A 15,815-nucleotide genomic window follows, 5' to 3' on the forward strand; every position below is an offset into this window, starting at 1 on the left:
AACAATTTTTCTGCACGTGCTTTAACTTATGCCACGTATTTTTGGTAATTTTTTTCTTGTGATTTTTTTCCACGAAATCTGTGAATTTTGTACCCTATGTATTTTACTTGTAAATTTGTTGTTTTATATTATTAAGTTTCTATTTCCTATTTTATTAAAGAAATTTGGTATTTTTTTAATAAATAGATGAGTGTTTTCTCAACAGCTGCCCATTTTTGCGTGTAAATTTACTTTTTGTGTCATAGACTGACATTTTTTTGTTTTTGTTTGTTGCTTAAAATATTGTAATTTTTTGGGGTTATTTGCCACTTTTTTTCCTCTCATTTTTTCCTTGTAACTTTTTTTGGAAATTTTTCTCCCCTAGTACAATCCCTTATTTATTTATTTATTTATTTATTCATTCATTCATTTATCTATTTTCCTTACAGACTTACTCACTTTAACCTTCAGCAGCCCTCACCATCGTAAGGGGGGTGGTAGGATTTTGCAAGGTTTTGATCTCAGCCCGGGTGAAAGTACCACCTAGAAGTCAACGCTCAGGGTTAAGCGGCCCATTACAGACAGGAGAGGGTGTCTGACTTCCTGGTTGGATCTGCATTTTGTTGTCCCGCTGCCCGCAGAGCTTTCTGGATCTGACGGGAGGAGCGGCAGTTCGACAGCACCTTGTGTCAGGTCACGTTTAGCTGACTGTTAGTGAGGATAATTAACACTTCTTTGAAAACGAGACAGCAACGAGAGCGGGAGCCGAGTCGCTGGGGCCGTGGAGGGCAACTGCCCGAAGATCGGTGAGGTTAGCTGGGATTGAGCTAACGGACGCAGCGGAGGGGCAGACAGGCGTGTGTGGATAGTTTGGGGTGTCTGAACTCTACAAGCCTCTAAACTACACAAAGAGTTCAAGAAGCGTCCGTCGAGAAAGGCAAGAGAGTGCGAGGTAGGCTGTGAAAACCCAGTTTCACTCTGGAAAATGGTTTTGTAGATTTTAAGTGTTTCCATTTATCAACTACTGGAAAACCAGTCATCCCGCTCTGTTTCAGCTACCAGTTAACTTCCTGGTTTGGTTTATTACTGCACTTTCCAAAAGATGAGTAGTTATGTCCTATACATCATATATGTTACCATATACGATACTCATCATATCTTTGTGGTGGTTAGTTTACCTGAAATACAGCAAACCGTGCTCAAAAGCACTTCAGCCGTATACATGAGCCCAGAACACACGCTTATTTTTTTTCCTCCTTAGTGCCTCTCAGGTTATTCAACATATTTTAGCAGATGTCTGTTTTTTATCCTCGAAATCAAATCGGCCAAAGACGAGCTGGAAGGACCAGTCAGTGAATCTTGTTGTGGATAAACAAGTAATGAAACTGCTGTCTTGCAGTTGCCATAACATTAAATGCAACCATTATTAAAATAGCTTATTTCATTATGAATGGCTTAATAAAATCAATGTCATATGATAAAACAAGATAGCTCAATAAGATACAAAAAAACACAGTTAGATAAGAAATTAATGATATAATATAAGAGTGAAACCAAAGACAGGTGACTGAAATGAAAAAAGGTGATCATCTCCTCAGAGTTGCACTTTGTCGTGGAGTCAGATATATTGGTGAACAATCTGTTCTTGATGATTTATTGGAAGGAGGATTGACTTAAATGTTTGAGATTTTATACTCCTACTGACAACTCGCATTCACCCAGGGTCTTATTCTGTTCCACCTTTAACTCTTTTCGTAGCTCATATCCTCGCCTTTGATGTATTTAGAGTCACCAATTAAACATACATTAGGTATAAATGAGAGCAGCTAAATAAAAATACACAACAACAGAAAGAGCAGGTTAACTCCACACAGAGAGCATCCAGGAAGTCTTGAACCCAGGAGCCTCTTGCTCTGAAGCAGTTGGGTCACACCAGATCCAAAGAGGGCAGGTTTTGAGACTTTTACCTACCAAAAGTGGTCCAAAAACAGGACAACAAGTGATAGGTGCTCAAGCGTAATGAGGGCTGTGATAGAAAGTTGAAAGAATACAGAGTGCATCCTGATCTGTGGCCACAAACACCTGAGTGTTAGTATAGGACTACAGTGCAAAGGAGAGATGTTTTATTAAACACAAACAGTGTGTGTTAATGAATGTAGATGTGAACATGCCACATATTCAGTTTACAAATGTAATTAAAATTTAATTCTTAAGTGTAATAAAGTGTTTCAAAGTGAAACAAATAAACAACCTGAGGTGAACTTGAGAAAAACGGGTGTAGTGTTCTACGTCTTTATGTTTAAACCATGTCTAGATCTCGAAATACTTTCAACTCACCATTCGTTTCACACCTGTACAATAAACATGACATCAGTAAAATGATTAACAATTCATTTTTTACTGAAAAAACTGGACAAATTAATGGCTTCTGTGCAATTTTCACTCTTTGTAAAGCCATCTAGTGGGCCAGACTGGACCCTGGACCTGCTTTAGCCAGTAGAGAGTTCGCTCTGTCAGTTTAAAGACCATCAACAGCTACTCCGTGAGCAGTTTGTCGTGTCTAATGTGTCTCTTCTGCCACTCTGCTTCAATACAGGGACAGCAGTATCTATGTGATGATAAATAAAACAATGTGTATCGGTGTCATATTCAGGTCATGTTTGTTTTTGCAATAATAATCCCTGAAGCATCACATTAGTCTTGAGTGAAACAACCATTTTCAGTTTTTTAAGTGGCCCGATGAGACTATCAGTAAAGTGGAACAACATCAGCATGTTAACTGGCTGTTTATCGCAGCAGGAGGTCCTCGTGCCGCCTGCCCGCTCAGCTGCCTCCTTCACTCGGTGGTGTAATTTATTTTACAGCAGGGTATCAAAAATGCCTGTGAATCGTGGAGTGTTTTAGTGTGCTGCATGCATTTTAAATGAACTTACCTTTACCGTGTTAAACATTTTCACATACTGTATCTACTGTATCTTCCGGATCGTCTTAGACAAGATTTTGTTGTGTAAAGTGTTTCTGTTCCATTCATGTTGGTTTTCCTCTCTATACAAGCAGCTATTCACTGACAGAAATCTATAGACTCATTCTGCAGGAGGAACTATTTGCTTAATTGTTAATGAACTCAGCATCAGTAGTTAGTTTCACTCCAGGGCTTTCTTGCCTATTTCATTGTCTTGAGTTTCTGTCTTTTTTCATCATCTCCATTTTCACTCAACACTGGTTTCATTGCTGTTTCTAGCTGTTGTTTCTAATGAAGGGAGTCGTTTTCAGTGACACACCGGCCATGTGTAAGCTTCCTGCATCCTGAAGCAAGTTTTACTTGAAACTCGACAGGTGGACTTCCTCCACCCGTCGAGCCAAATACGCGTCAAGTGAGTCACACGAGTAAACAACACGTGGTTATTACAGGGACACTAGCATGTGTACTCAAAATTCATTTAGTACTCCAATAGAACACTTAAAAACAATCGTTCATCTAACCAGAGTGAAGTAGGTGAACTTACAGCTTATTTGCAGCGGGGGAAGTAATCTGAAACTTGAACTTTAAAGCAAACAGTTCCCAAAAATGCTTCAGCTTTTTTTGTGTGTGTCGCTTTGGAACACACTGTGTTGCTACACCTTTGCAGCCACAGTTACAACATACTGTAATATAGGAAGTTGAATATTGAATATAAATCATGAGAAAAAAGCAAGTGGTTGGTCTGGAGTTGTTTCTGGAGCAAGCTAAAGACCCAGAACATTAGGAAATACCTGAATGGTAGGTTTTAAGTGAACATCGGGCCAGTTTGTCGTGAACGGCATATTTGTGTCAATTCTTGCTGACCTCAAGAGCCCTGGGAATAAATCTGCTAAACATAATTTTTGTAGCATTATAGAAAAAATACAACAAGTGTATTTGGCTACTGAATGAGTCTTTTTAGATTCTGTGATTTCATTTTATTAATTCATTTATTTTTCGGAACAAAGTTGTATTATTTACCAGTTTCAGTGTACACTTTGTGTCTTTTGTCCTGTATTCGTCATTTCACCCCCAGCCAGTTGCAGCAGATGGACACCCCTCCCTGAACCTGGTTCTTCCTGTTACTGGTTTCTTGCTGCTAAAAAGGAGTTTTCCCTTCCACTGTCACCAAGTGCTTTCTTACAAGGGGGTTGTCTGATTGTTGGGGTTTTCTCTGTATTATTGTGGGGTCTTTACCTTAAAATTTAAAGTTGTGATTTGACACTATATAAATCAAATTGAATAAATTTTCAGTAACAGCTGGAACAAAAATTGACTTCTTTTGACTGGTAGTTTACGGTGACAGATTAGTATTATCTGATGACCACGTTGAAATAAATCGCTCAAAAAATTATTTATTCAAATAAAGAGTAAAAATTAGAATAGCCCAAATGAGCGCACAAAACTGTTTTAAATACTTTGTGCTGCTTAAAAATGTCACTGCTGATAGATGCTGTGTGACATTCTTGGGAAATGTAGATGTGCTGGGATTCTTTCCTTTATTGTGATCCACAGCTTGACATGGTGGTGAATGTTGGGTACAGAGTTTTGTTTGTCACCATGCCATCTATGCCGCTTGACATCTGTCCAACTTTGGCTTTAGACGGATTGATCCTTCCAGGAAGCTTTTATTTCACTTGCAGTAATGTAATGACTTGTTGTCAACTTGAGTGATGTTAAATTCTAGCCTGGGCTCATTGCGAAATGGTCATGAAAATGATTTTGTGTGGGGTGTTTTTTTTTGTTTTTTTTTTTGGTAAGTGTTTTTCTTTTTCTTCTCACATGCACGGAGACAAACTGTCCACTTTACTTTGTTATGTTGCAGTCAGCAAGACTTTGGCCAGTCCTGAGTAAGCGGGATCAACTTTGAAACCAGTATGTTTCACATTTGTGCTGCCTCTGTTTTTGAGCGTCCTGAGTAGCATGTGTCGCCATGCCAACCTAGAAAACTGAGCATCCTTTTGAAACGTCCGACTTGTGTACTTTAACCCAGATGTGATCTTTTTCTAAACCTAATCAAATAGTTTTCTTTCCTAAACTGAACTAGGTCATTTTTGGTATGTAAACAGAACTAATGCTACAGTCACACTGGGGAAAACGGTGATCTGCTCTGTCTGGACCCTCCCTCACACATAGACATGGTGAAACAACGAGCATAGGAGAAGAAACTTTGGCACCAAAATGTAGTAAAAACTGATCCTATTAAAAGGTTAAAAATCATAAATCCATTTTGGTTTTGATTTAATTTTGCTTTCCTTCTGGACAGTGATGGAATCTGAGATTTTGTCCCAGATGTGCTGTATGTTTTTATTCTGATTAAATTTCTGTCCTCTGGGAAGCCTGTGTAACTGTCAGGATCATTGGACAAGCCTTAATTAATGTGGACATAAAAGTGAGATTAGACTATCATTCAGTTAAGTCTAATGGATAGATCGAATCCTTAGTTACACCCAAGCAGTTTGATTGCTCTAATTTTAATCTTAAGTTTCAGTGAGGAGAAGGGCATCAAGGTTCCTGTATCCTACAGGAATCAGCTGTTTTATTTTAGCCTTCATGTAATACTGAGATCTAGTTATTTTTGACAGTTTGGCCCCTTTCAAGTCACATCAGATTTTTGTCTACACACACACACAAACCTGCTTGATGACTTATTTATGAGCCTCGTCTCCAGACGGATCTGGATACACACACGCTTAAGCCCCAAGCAGAGCAGGACAGCAGTGTAGTCTGTTTTGTGGTGAAGCATTGTTTTGTGTTACCTTTAAGGCCAAATGCTGAAACTTTGCTGTGAGAGGATGCATGGATTTTCTTGGCGTTGTGGGATCAGAGCGGTTAGTGTTTGTTCCTCCTCCAGTTAATGCGTCCTCTTGAGCGTTTACTCCAACATTATTTGCTGATTCACTGTGCCTTAATGGCTCCTGCCTTTATTTATATTCCTCGAGGACCATGCAGATTCTGTTATTAGTCTGTTTACACTGACTCTTAATTGCTGTGGGACACCACTGTTACAGCGAAGTATCAAAGTAATACAGTCAGAGCAGAAAAAAATAGTTGTTTGATAGAAAATGAATCCAAAAAATAAATCAAACGTTGTTTTGTTCAGCTTCTCTCCTGAGATAATTTGAATTTCTGTGTGTGACAGAGAGAATAATCCATATTGAAGGTGATGGAAGTGAAAATAACTGTATGGCAACTGTGTACCATCCCTCGCATAAGTCCCTAATTCCTCCTCTTCTTTCATTTTCTTCCCACCGCTCTGTCCCCCCCTCTTCCTCACCATCTGTCTCGTCACTCCTCGCAGTATGTGGTTGGAGCCACAGGCGCTTTAGGATGAAGAGCCCGGCGCACCGCACCAGGGACATTGAGCGCCAAGCTGGCTACCTGAAGCGCGAGCACTGCACCCCTCCTCCACCGCGCACCGGCTCCGACACCATGTGGTTCATCCGCGACAGCTGCGGCATCGTGTGTGGCATCATCACCTGGCTCCTGGTCTTCTACGCCGAGTTTGTGGTGGTGTTCGTCATGCTGCTGCCTGCCAAGAACGTGGCCTATAGCCTCTTCAACGGGGTGCTGTTCAACGGCCTCGCCTTCCTCGCCCTTGCTTCCCATGCCAAGGCGATGTGCACAGACCCGGTCAGTCAGAGCTTTATTGGTCCACTTTATTTGCTTGTAGGATGCGATACTGACTGTCTGACTAGCACTATTTATCCTCTCTCGATTTATTACTACAATAATTTAAGAATGTGTTCCTGTTGGTGTGCTCATAGTAAATATTTGACTTGCAACAGTTGCATGGGGTACTAAACTTTTATTTCTGTGCTCTTTTACTTTAAACTTCCACAAATTCCTCCACACTTCTCTGACACGTACTTTGCAAATTATATCTACATTTTATTAGGTACACTGGCAGCTAGGAGTTTATAATATATGCTTATGAAATGCAGCGCTCTCCAAACTTTGTGGTTTTGTATCCTTTAATGTATAGCTGGAGCCTATGGTATGACTCACATGCTTTTATTTAAAAAAAAAAAAAAAAAATCTAAACTACCTGTAACTTGCAGCAGAAATAGAAGTAAAAAATAAAATAAAAAATTGATCAGATTTCTGTTATAGAACCAATTTAATTCTTATTTTCCACCACATTAATCATCCCCTCAGTGGATCCCTGATCCTTAGGTTGTGAGCCCCTTAATTATTCAACAGAATTTAAACTGTAGTCATATCAGATATAATAAAAATGTCATTCACGTCATTCATGTCTAAAATGTCATTAGATACATTTTTCTTATAACATCCCACAAACATTACCTTTTTTTTTCTCTCCTTTTTTTTTTTGTTGCCCATCTGGCTTAGTTGTATCACAGTCCATTGACTTTCTTGGATATCAGGTGCAAAATAAATTATCTTGGGTTCTCTCCTAGTTTTTGACTCTGAGGAAACTCTTCTTTGTTTCCCTTATTAGGCTCTTGGATAGTCTCACATAACCCATAAAGCCCTACTGAAAAATTTGACACTTTAAAATGAGTTTAAGGCCCCACCCGTGAGGGCTTGCATGCACTTTAGTCTGGGGTGGGCTTTGTTTTAAGTCTAATCTCATTTTTAATCTTCCGTTACTGTGTTTTAGTAATTTTTTATTTGTACTCTTCTTTATGGATTCAGCAGCTTTTTTTGTTTATCCCTTTCAGTCTAGCTTTACTATTTCTGCAAACCTTTTTTCTAGCATACTCTTAATTTACTTCTAATTGTTACATAGATTTGGATTTGTTTTCTCTATGTGCTTTGTTTGTTTTTTGGTTTTTTAAAAATGCTTTTGTGTTTGTCATGTTTTGTCTATCCTGGGCTTGGAAGCCTCTTGAGTCAACTCCAGCATTTGTAATACAAAGAAAGTTCAACATAGCCACAATATCTATTCCTTATCTGGTTTCACTTCCCCTAAAATCCGCAGACAGGCTAAGCGGGTCACATGAAGGTGATTACCAACTCGATAAGTCAGCCCAGGGTTTCCCAATCTAGCTATAAGTGCGGTCACATAAAAGAGAGTGTGCGTTTGGCTGGAGAAGCACTTTTTAAATGCACTTTATAAAATAAAAGCCATCTTGCCGTCAAAGGAAATCATGTACCCCCGAAAGAAATCATGTACCACATGTAGAGTGACAGAGCAGAGCTGACTTCTCTTTTCATCCCACTCCTCCTCAGGGTGCTGTGCCTAAAGGAAACGCAACCAAAGAGTTCATTGAAAGTTTGCAGCTCAAACCAGGACAGGTGGTGTACAAATGCCCCAAGTGCTGCAGCATCAAGCCAGACAGAGCTCACCACTGCAGGTACAGCACTGTATGAATCTGTGTAGTATAAGAAAGGGTACACTTCTCATTGCAGACTGCACATTTTGGGAACAAAACAAACAGGAATCTGCTGAAGTCTGCACCTCACAGAGGAAAGTCCTGATGCGACTCTCCGGCTGGGAACGCCACTCCTCCTCTGTGTTTGTGCCTAGACTGGCTCTCCTGCGTCTTTCAGCTGTGTCGCATTTCCCTGCAGACTCTGCAAGTTGATAATAATAAGGACTTCCCTCTGTGGTTGCTCAGTGGTTTCTCTGGGATCTCAAGGCATGAAAAGTGCAAAAACACCTCCGATTAATTGAATTGTGAAGCCAGTGAGTCAGCCCGTCTCAGAAGCAAAAATGGCAGTCAGTTTGATTCTTTTCAAGCTGAATATTATGAGTCATTCTTGAGGGTGCTTCAGATGATACAGTGCAGTGACACAGTTATCTCTAACAACCCAAACAAACAGTATCTTACACACAGAATGGCAGCTTTTTAAAAAGCGATTTCCCCATAAAACAAAGCGCCCAGGCAGCTCGAGTGTGACTCTCTGCTTTGTCTTATGATAAATTATGAGTTTCTGGCTTTTACTTGAGTTGTCAGCCTGCTGCAGTTTTGACAGATAAATAACCCCCAGTCTGCAGCTGCTATGACTGAGAGCAGCCTGTTCATTTTCTCACAGTTGACTGAATTATGCTCCTTAAGGTGTTTGTGTGTGTGTCTTTTAGTGACAGTTGTTGTGACATACCAACACCCACATTTGTGCATTGCATGACTCCCTCAGGTGTGCCTATGATTAATTTATTTTGTCTCCACAGTGTGTGTAAACGCTGCATCAAGAAAATGGACCATCACTGCCCCTGGGTGAATAACTGTGTCGGAGAAAGCAACCAGAAATACTTTGTCCTCTTCACAGTGAGTCTTTAACAGCAAAACGAATATTAGAATCCACTTGGAAATATTCATAATAACTCCCTCTTTCATTATCATGCTCACACTTATACTTGCTCTTGGGTCGAATGTCATAATATATAGGGTGCACCCACCGGCTACTTTAGTAGGTACACTGGCTTGGACCCAGTTTTGCCATCAGAACTGGCCTAATTTTTCATTGCACATATTCAGCAAACATAGGAAACATTGGATAGAAATTTTGGTCTATATTGACATGATAGCATCACATTGTTACTGCAGATTTGTTGGCTTCACATCAGTGATGTGTATCTCTTGCTCCACCACACCCCAAAGGTAATCTATTGGAGTGGGAAATGGCACTGAAGGCCATTTGAGCACACTGTAACTCATTGTCATGTTCAAGAAACCAGTTTGAGGTGATATGAGCTTTGTGACATGGTCACATTGTTAACTCTGCTCTAAGCCTACCATCCATATATGACAGCAGAAATTGAGACCAAGACTAAGCAAAGTCTTTCCAATCTGTCTGTCCAATTTTGATGAAGACATGTAAATTGTAATCTTAGTTTCCTGTTTTTAATAAAAGTGGCACCCGGTGTGGTCTTCAACTGCTGTAACCCATGTTGTGCATTCAGAAATGCTCTTCTGCACAACTTGGTTGTAACCAATCGGTGTCCATTTGTGGTTATTTGAGTTAAAGACCTTTAGACATCGGAAAATCCAGACTCCCTTTTTCTTAATCCAGCTGTTCACACTGACTGCGTAATTTTGTTTAGACGAATTTGTGGCAGGTTTTTTTTTTTTTTTTTTGAACATAGTTTGATTTTTTTTCTTCTTCTTCTTCCCCCAATTTGCCTGTACGCCTAAATGCATTTTATTTTGGCTTTCCAAATTAAGACCATAAATGAATATGAAGATTATAAAAATGAGATGACTGACATTACATTTGTGTTTGTTTTCAGATGTACATTGCACTAATATCTTTCCATGCGTTATTCATGGCGGCCTTCCATTTCGTTTTCTGCATTGAAGAAGACTGGGCGAGTAAGTGTGTGTCCTGTAATATAGTAGTTTAGTATAGGAACCAATCCAATCAGTAAAGCTTGTGACTAAGATGTAAAATGTTATGCATTAGAAGACTAATGTGGAACTCTTTTCATAGTTGATTTATTGTCTAAGCAAACTTGACACATTCTCTGCACTGACAAGCTATGACTTCTCTATTTTTATGCAAAATGTGAGGGGCAAGCCTCTGATTGGGCTAAGTGAGGGAACAGGGAACCTTGACGCTTAAGTCTTTAAGTCTGTTTAATATCCTTTCTGGTTTCCAAATTTTAGGTTATTTACTTGGTTTAACATAAAAAAAAAACTCCCTTTCTTTCCAGAGTGCAGCAACTTCTCTCCACCAGCAACTGTCATCCTCCTCATCCTCCTCTGCTTTGAAGGTCTCCTCTTTCTGATCTTCACTGCAGTCATGTTTGGGACTCAGGTCCACTCGATCTGCACTGATGAAACGGTGAGTAAATCCAGCAGGGAATTTCACCACCTTACCTCTCCTCTGCACACCTCTTGAAAACTGAATTTCAGCTACTGCCGTGTCAGCAGTCTGACATGAGGTTAAGTTCTCATGTCAGAAACTTCCCACCTTGCTGAAGAGCCTTTAAAAAGAAAGATACTAGATCCTTTTCAGCTTGATGTGGAGAAAGTGCTGGCCTGGCTCTGACCCTTGTTTCTGCAGTTTCTACTTCACCTCACAGAGAACATTTCTCTGTATAAAACTGCAGTTAGACTCTTTTTTAAAGTTTGACTCAACCAGAAACATTTTGTTGTTTGTCTTCACAAAGTTAAGTGGAAGTAATCATTACATCAGTCGCAACTGATGTAAGTGTAGGCGACCTCATTGACCACATCTTTGTTATTAAGGAAACATGAATATTTTTTATCAATTGTAATGTTTTAGAAGAAAAACAGCAACCGTTTATTGCATGAGATTATATTTATTGATTGTGCTCTCTAAAGCTACTTATGATCAGTACATTTACTCTCAAGAAGAGAGAAAAGGTTTTATTGTCCATACTCTTAAAAAAGGAAGTATTTTCTCAATCTGTAAAATGTAATATTAGAAATTAGAAAAATACTGTACACTAGTCTTAAAAACCCCCATAAATTCATGATACAAAGTTTATTTTGTCATATACTGGACCTTAGTTTAGCCCCTCAGTTCATCCTCTGTGAAACAGTTGTTTTTTTTAGTTTTTTTCCCTTTAAGCTAACTTTCTTGTGATTGGTTGCTCCTTGCAAACAGAAAATTTAAAGTCAGACCTGTGTGCTTGAGGGACTGTACGAGGAGATCTGCTCTCACTGACATGATATGAGAGTTTAAAGAAATTACTAAAACCAGAGATTTAGAGCAGTCTCAACTCTGAGCGTAAACTGACCTCATTATTTGAAACTCTGGCCATGTTTGATATCCGTCACTCTTAAGAGTACAGAAAATAAGGAAAAGCATGTCTGGTCCTTTAAAGAAAAAATGTTTCTTAACAGTATGAAGACCAGCACCAGACTCGGGTGTTTTAGTTTGCAGTTTGGGGTCGAGCCTCCATAAGATTTCCCAATGTATATATTATGTATATAATGTTCTTCCTCTACCCCCTCTTCCTATAACTATGCATTTGACAAATAAAGAACCTTGAACCAAAATAAACTAAACCTGTTCGTCCTCCAGGTGGGTTCAGAGTAATGCATTTTCTGCTCAAGACACCCACAGCTCTGACTCAGACTTATCACTACAAAGAACTGTCAATTGTAGTGTTATATGGCCTCCATTTGTTGACTGTGTTGGTTTATCCTGGGAGCTTTCTTAATCGTCAGGAACCACTGAGAGTGAGTCACCTAAGACCTGTGAAAGGAAAACAAAAGAATACAAATTGTGATTCATTTTTAATCCCTCATTCAGCAGCTGCATGTTTCGATGTTTTGTATCAGGGCTGAATTTAACTCGCACTGCGTTGCTTTACCTTTTTTGCAGGGTATCGAGCAGCTGAAGAAGGAGGAGAGGAGATGGGCCAAAAAGTCTAAATGGATGAACATGAAGGTGGTGTTTGGCCACCCATTCTCTATAGCCTGGCTGAGCCCCTTTGCAACACCTGACCATGGAAAGGCAGATGTGTATCAGTATATAGTGTGAAAGCTGGATTCTAAGTGTCTGTGGACATAGACTGATCACTCTTGCCTGGAGCACAAACTTCTCTTAACCACTTCTAAATTTTCTTTCTTCTAGGAACTATTGATATTTCAGGGTGTTTTGCTGTAAAATGTGTTTTTCCTTTTTAAATTTTGCCGTTGCCCTTTCCCTGTTTTGGTGCTGACTGAGATTAACGAGGTGTAGCTGCACAATACAGCACTCTTAAGCTATGCAGCAGCATCTTGACAAGAAGCATCTAATGAGACTCTGGCAAAACACAACAAGAGACTAAGTTTTGCATTCGCTGGAGTGAATATGCCTGCAGTATCTTCAATCATCTCCTACTTCTAAGACTACACAATGTGAACTCAAGTCCTGAATGTTTCTACTCAAAGAAGCGCAGCATGGTTGCCACAATGAACACCTGGTTTTGTCTTCCTGTAAAAAATGATCCTTTTTCCTTCATTTGCTTTATTAATGTAGTCGCGGTAGTCTTTTTGCTGAATGCTGCGGATGATTTGCCTTAGAACAGAGCATTAGCGAGCAGTGGAATCTGCTTTTTGTAAAGCTATTTCTATTTATTTGCCTTAATGTGACAGTTCAGGCTCACACTTGTTAATGCTACTTGTTTCCTCTTTTTGATGCCAGAGAAAAGTAGGTTTGTCCATTTCATTTTTCTTTTTCTTGCATTACTGCAATCAAAAGACAAATGTAACGCCTAACCTTTCTGGCAAGAAATCACATTTTGGAAAAGTTTTAAGTGTTTTTCAAGAGGACTCTGAAAATGGAGAACAGCAATAACCTCACGGTGGCTGGTTAAAGTTATAACCCTTAAGATTTCTGTGCTACTTGGTCAGTTTATATTGCACTAAACGCTCACTGAGCAGTGTTTGTATGTGCCCACAGAGCATCCAGGTAAAACAAGGTTTCTTTTCATTTTCCACAAGTAACCCGAGTCTTGCAGCGCCTATCTTCTTATGATTTTTTTTTTTTTAAATTTAAAACCAATCCAGCGTCACAACATCTAGAAAAAGTCTGATCGGGTCGTGAAGGTTAGATCATAAAATGCTAAGCCAAAGGCAATTTGAAGATTAAACTCTGACAATCACTTTGCGTTAGCTTCACAATAAAACTTCCTTTGTGTTTGGCCAGCAGAGCATGTAAGAAATGTTGCATTAGATGCAGCTTAAACAGCTGGTACAGATGCTAGCACTGACTGAATTAAGCACTTCCACTTGCTTATGCTGGCAGTTTAAATTGTGCATGATTAATTGCGTAATCTAAGACTAACAAAAAATCTGCAGCTCTGCCGTAAATATTACCTTAACCTTTCAAGCCTTTTGTTTTTTGATGACCTTCATAGAAATCATCAATATGTGTCTTACAGAGATGAGATTTAAAGGAGGAATATTGGGAAATTTATGTTTTTAAATACTTTTCCCCCCCTTTCTTTGAACAAGTAATGAATGCCGAAAGTTTAAACTAAACATTCAGATCACCTTCTAATATTGTGAAGGTCCTCCTCGTGTTGCCAAAAATGCTCTGACCCATTGAGGAATTAATACATGACCTTTAAGGTGGATCTTGTGGCGTCTGGCAGGACAGCATTTGGGTCCTGTTGGGTTTCAGGGTGTGGCCTCCATGGATTGGGCTTGTTCCAGTCACATGATTGGATGCTTGATCCACTTCTGATCTGGGGAGCTTGGACTCCAGGTCAATGCTTTGGGCTCTTTGTTGTGTTCATCAAGCTGTTCCTGAATGGTTTTTACAGAGGGCTCGGGCACGTTGGCATGTTTGTGGAGGCTGTTTTGCTGTAACATTTAAGTGGGTGGTAGATGGGAAAGTAACAGCCATGTGAATGCCAATCTTCCCGGGTGCCCAGCAGATCATCTCACGTTAATAAAATGAGCAATGCTAATTACTTGGTCTCTCAGTGATTTTAATGTTGTGACTGATTGGATTATAATTGAATAGCTGTGTAGAATTTTATGGCAGAGCTGTGTTTAATTACATTAGACTACCTAATAAGGTGGCTATGTAGAAAAGCAGTTAGAGAACGTAAATAAACTGGATGTCAAAATGTTGTCCAAAAATGCTAAAAGTGTAAAAACCAAAAGAGTTCAATTTCCTGAAAAGCTTAAGGGTTATAACTTTCAAGTCTGATACTAGGTAGGTAAAAGTGTAAGATACTTACAGTGACTTCCTGGTCGAATATAAAACTGAAGTTAAACCAGCATCCTTTTGAACTTTAGTTTCATTTGCTTTGTAACAATCACCAGCTGAGACAGAAAGTCAGGGAATCAAGCAATACACGTTGCTCTGTGTGTGTTGACACTAAGTGTATTTTACTTGCTCTCAGTTGATGGAATTCGCTTGTGGTCTGGTTTGTCACAGATTTTCATTGTAATTATGTTTTTTGGAGGCGGGAGCTCAGAGAAAATGTTCACTCGTGCTGGAAGTGTGTAACTGTCACAACTGTGGATTTTAATGGAACACAGGAAACTTCAGATTTTACTTTTGAGGATGAGAATCTGATGCAGATAAGAAATGGGCATCTTCAAAGCATTTAACACTTAAATGCCTTTGCCAGAACGTGTTATTAAAAGCCTTACTCGAGTTAAAACAAAAAACATGATTTAGAGGATGATGAAAAGATATTATAAATATATGTATTGCCAAATTGAAGGCTAAAGGAGGGGAGGCAAGGATGTAGCCATTAAAACAGTTGTCAGAAATTAGATTTTCTTAGGTTTTTAAATGTCGTAACCATTATGTGGACACGGAACAGGTTTACACATACAGCACACCAGCTTTTTTTTTTTTTCTTCTTCCTCTCAAAAATGTTCTGTGGTCGGTATGCAAACTTATTTGTCTTATTTACTGTGGGCCACGTGGTTTTTATTTTGTTTTTCTGATCATTGTATTTGTTTCAAAGGATATGAAATAAAATGTATGACTATGGATATTTTATTTACGGTTTGTGTAAGCTTGTAGACATTTTTGATGCAAAGATGTTAGTGATCGATGATATTGATGCCACAATCATTATTTAACAGCTGATTCGTCATTATAGAAGCTTCTATCTAAGGCTAAAAAACATTTTCAAAATTGGGTTTAACATTAAAACAGCATAACCTCACACACAAATACTGTAAAAGCGTAGACCTAAAATCTCATATTGTATCTAAACTGTAATGTGTAATTATATCAACAAAGTTGAAGTTACAAACTTGATTTGCATTTATTTAATTAGAATTCACTTTTTTTTTTTAATTATTTGTTTATAGCTCAGTATTTTGGGAAGGGTTAGTGTGGAAAAACAATGGAGGAAAAAGTGGTGACAAAGTATTGGATATTTGGTTTGAAAAGAAGTCCTGCCACTTATCAGTTATGTATACATTTTCATGGTCCAGCT

The 15,815-nt window shown here is 39.0% G+C and overlaps 1 protein-coding gene across 1 annotated transcript; it reads left to right on the forward strand.

Annotated features, from left to right (window-relative positions):
• Positions 1-532: 532 nt before the first annotated feature.
• On the forward strand, positions 533-15,365 carry zdhhc3b (zDHHC palmitoyltransferase 3b). Its single transcript, XM_004548996.3, has 7 exons — positions 533-931; positions 6,282-6,613; positions 8,177-8,301; positions 9,120-9,216; positions 10,179-10,260; positions 10,602-10,732; positions 12,245-15,365. Exons 2-7 carry the CDS (start codon positions 6,311-6,313, stop codon positions 12,401-12,403), a joined length of 897 nt encoding a protein of 298 aa, XP_004549053.1. The 5' UTR covers positions 533-931; positions 6,282-6,310; the 3' UTR covers positions 12,404-15,365.
• The last annotated feature ends 450 nt before the right edge of the window (positions 15,366-15,815 follow it).

Source organism: Maylandia zebra, linkage group LG22 (assembly GCF_041146795.1).
Source record: "Maylandia zebra isolate NMK-2024a linkage group LG22, Mzebra_GT3a, whole genome shotgun sequence".
Lineage (NCBI taxonomy): Eukaryota > Metazoa > Chordata > Actinopteri > Cichliformes > Cichlidae > Maylandia > Maylandia zebra.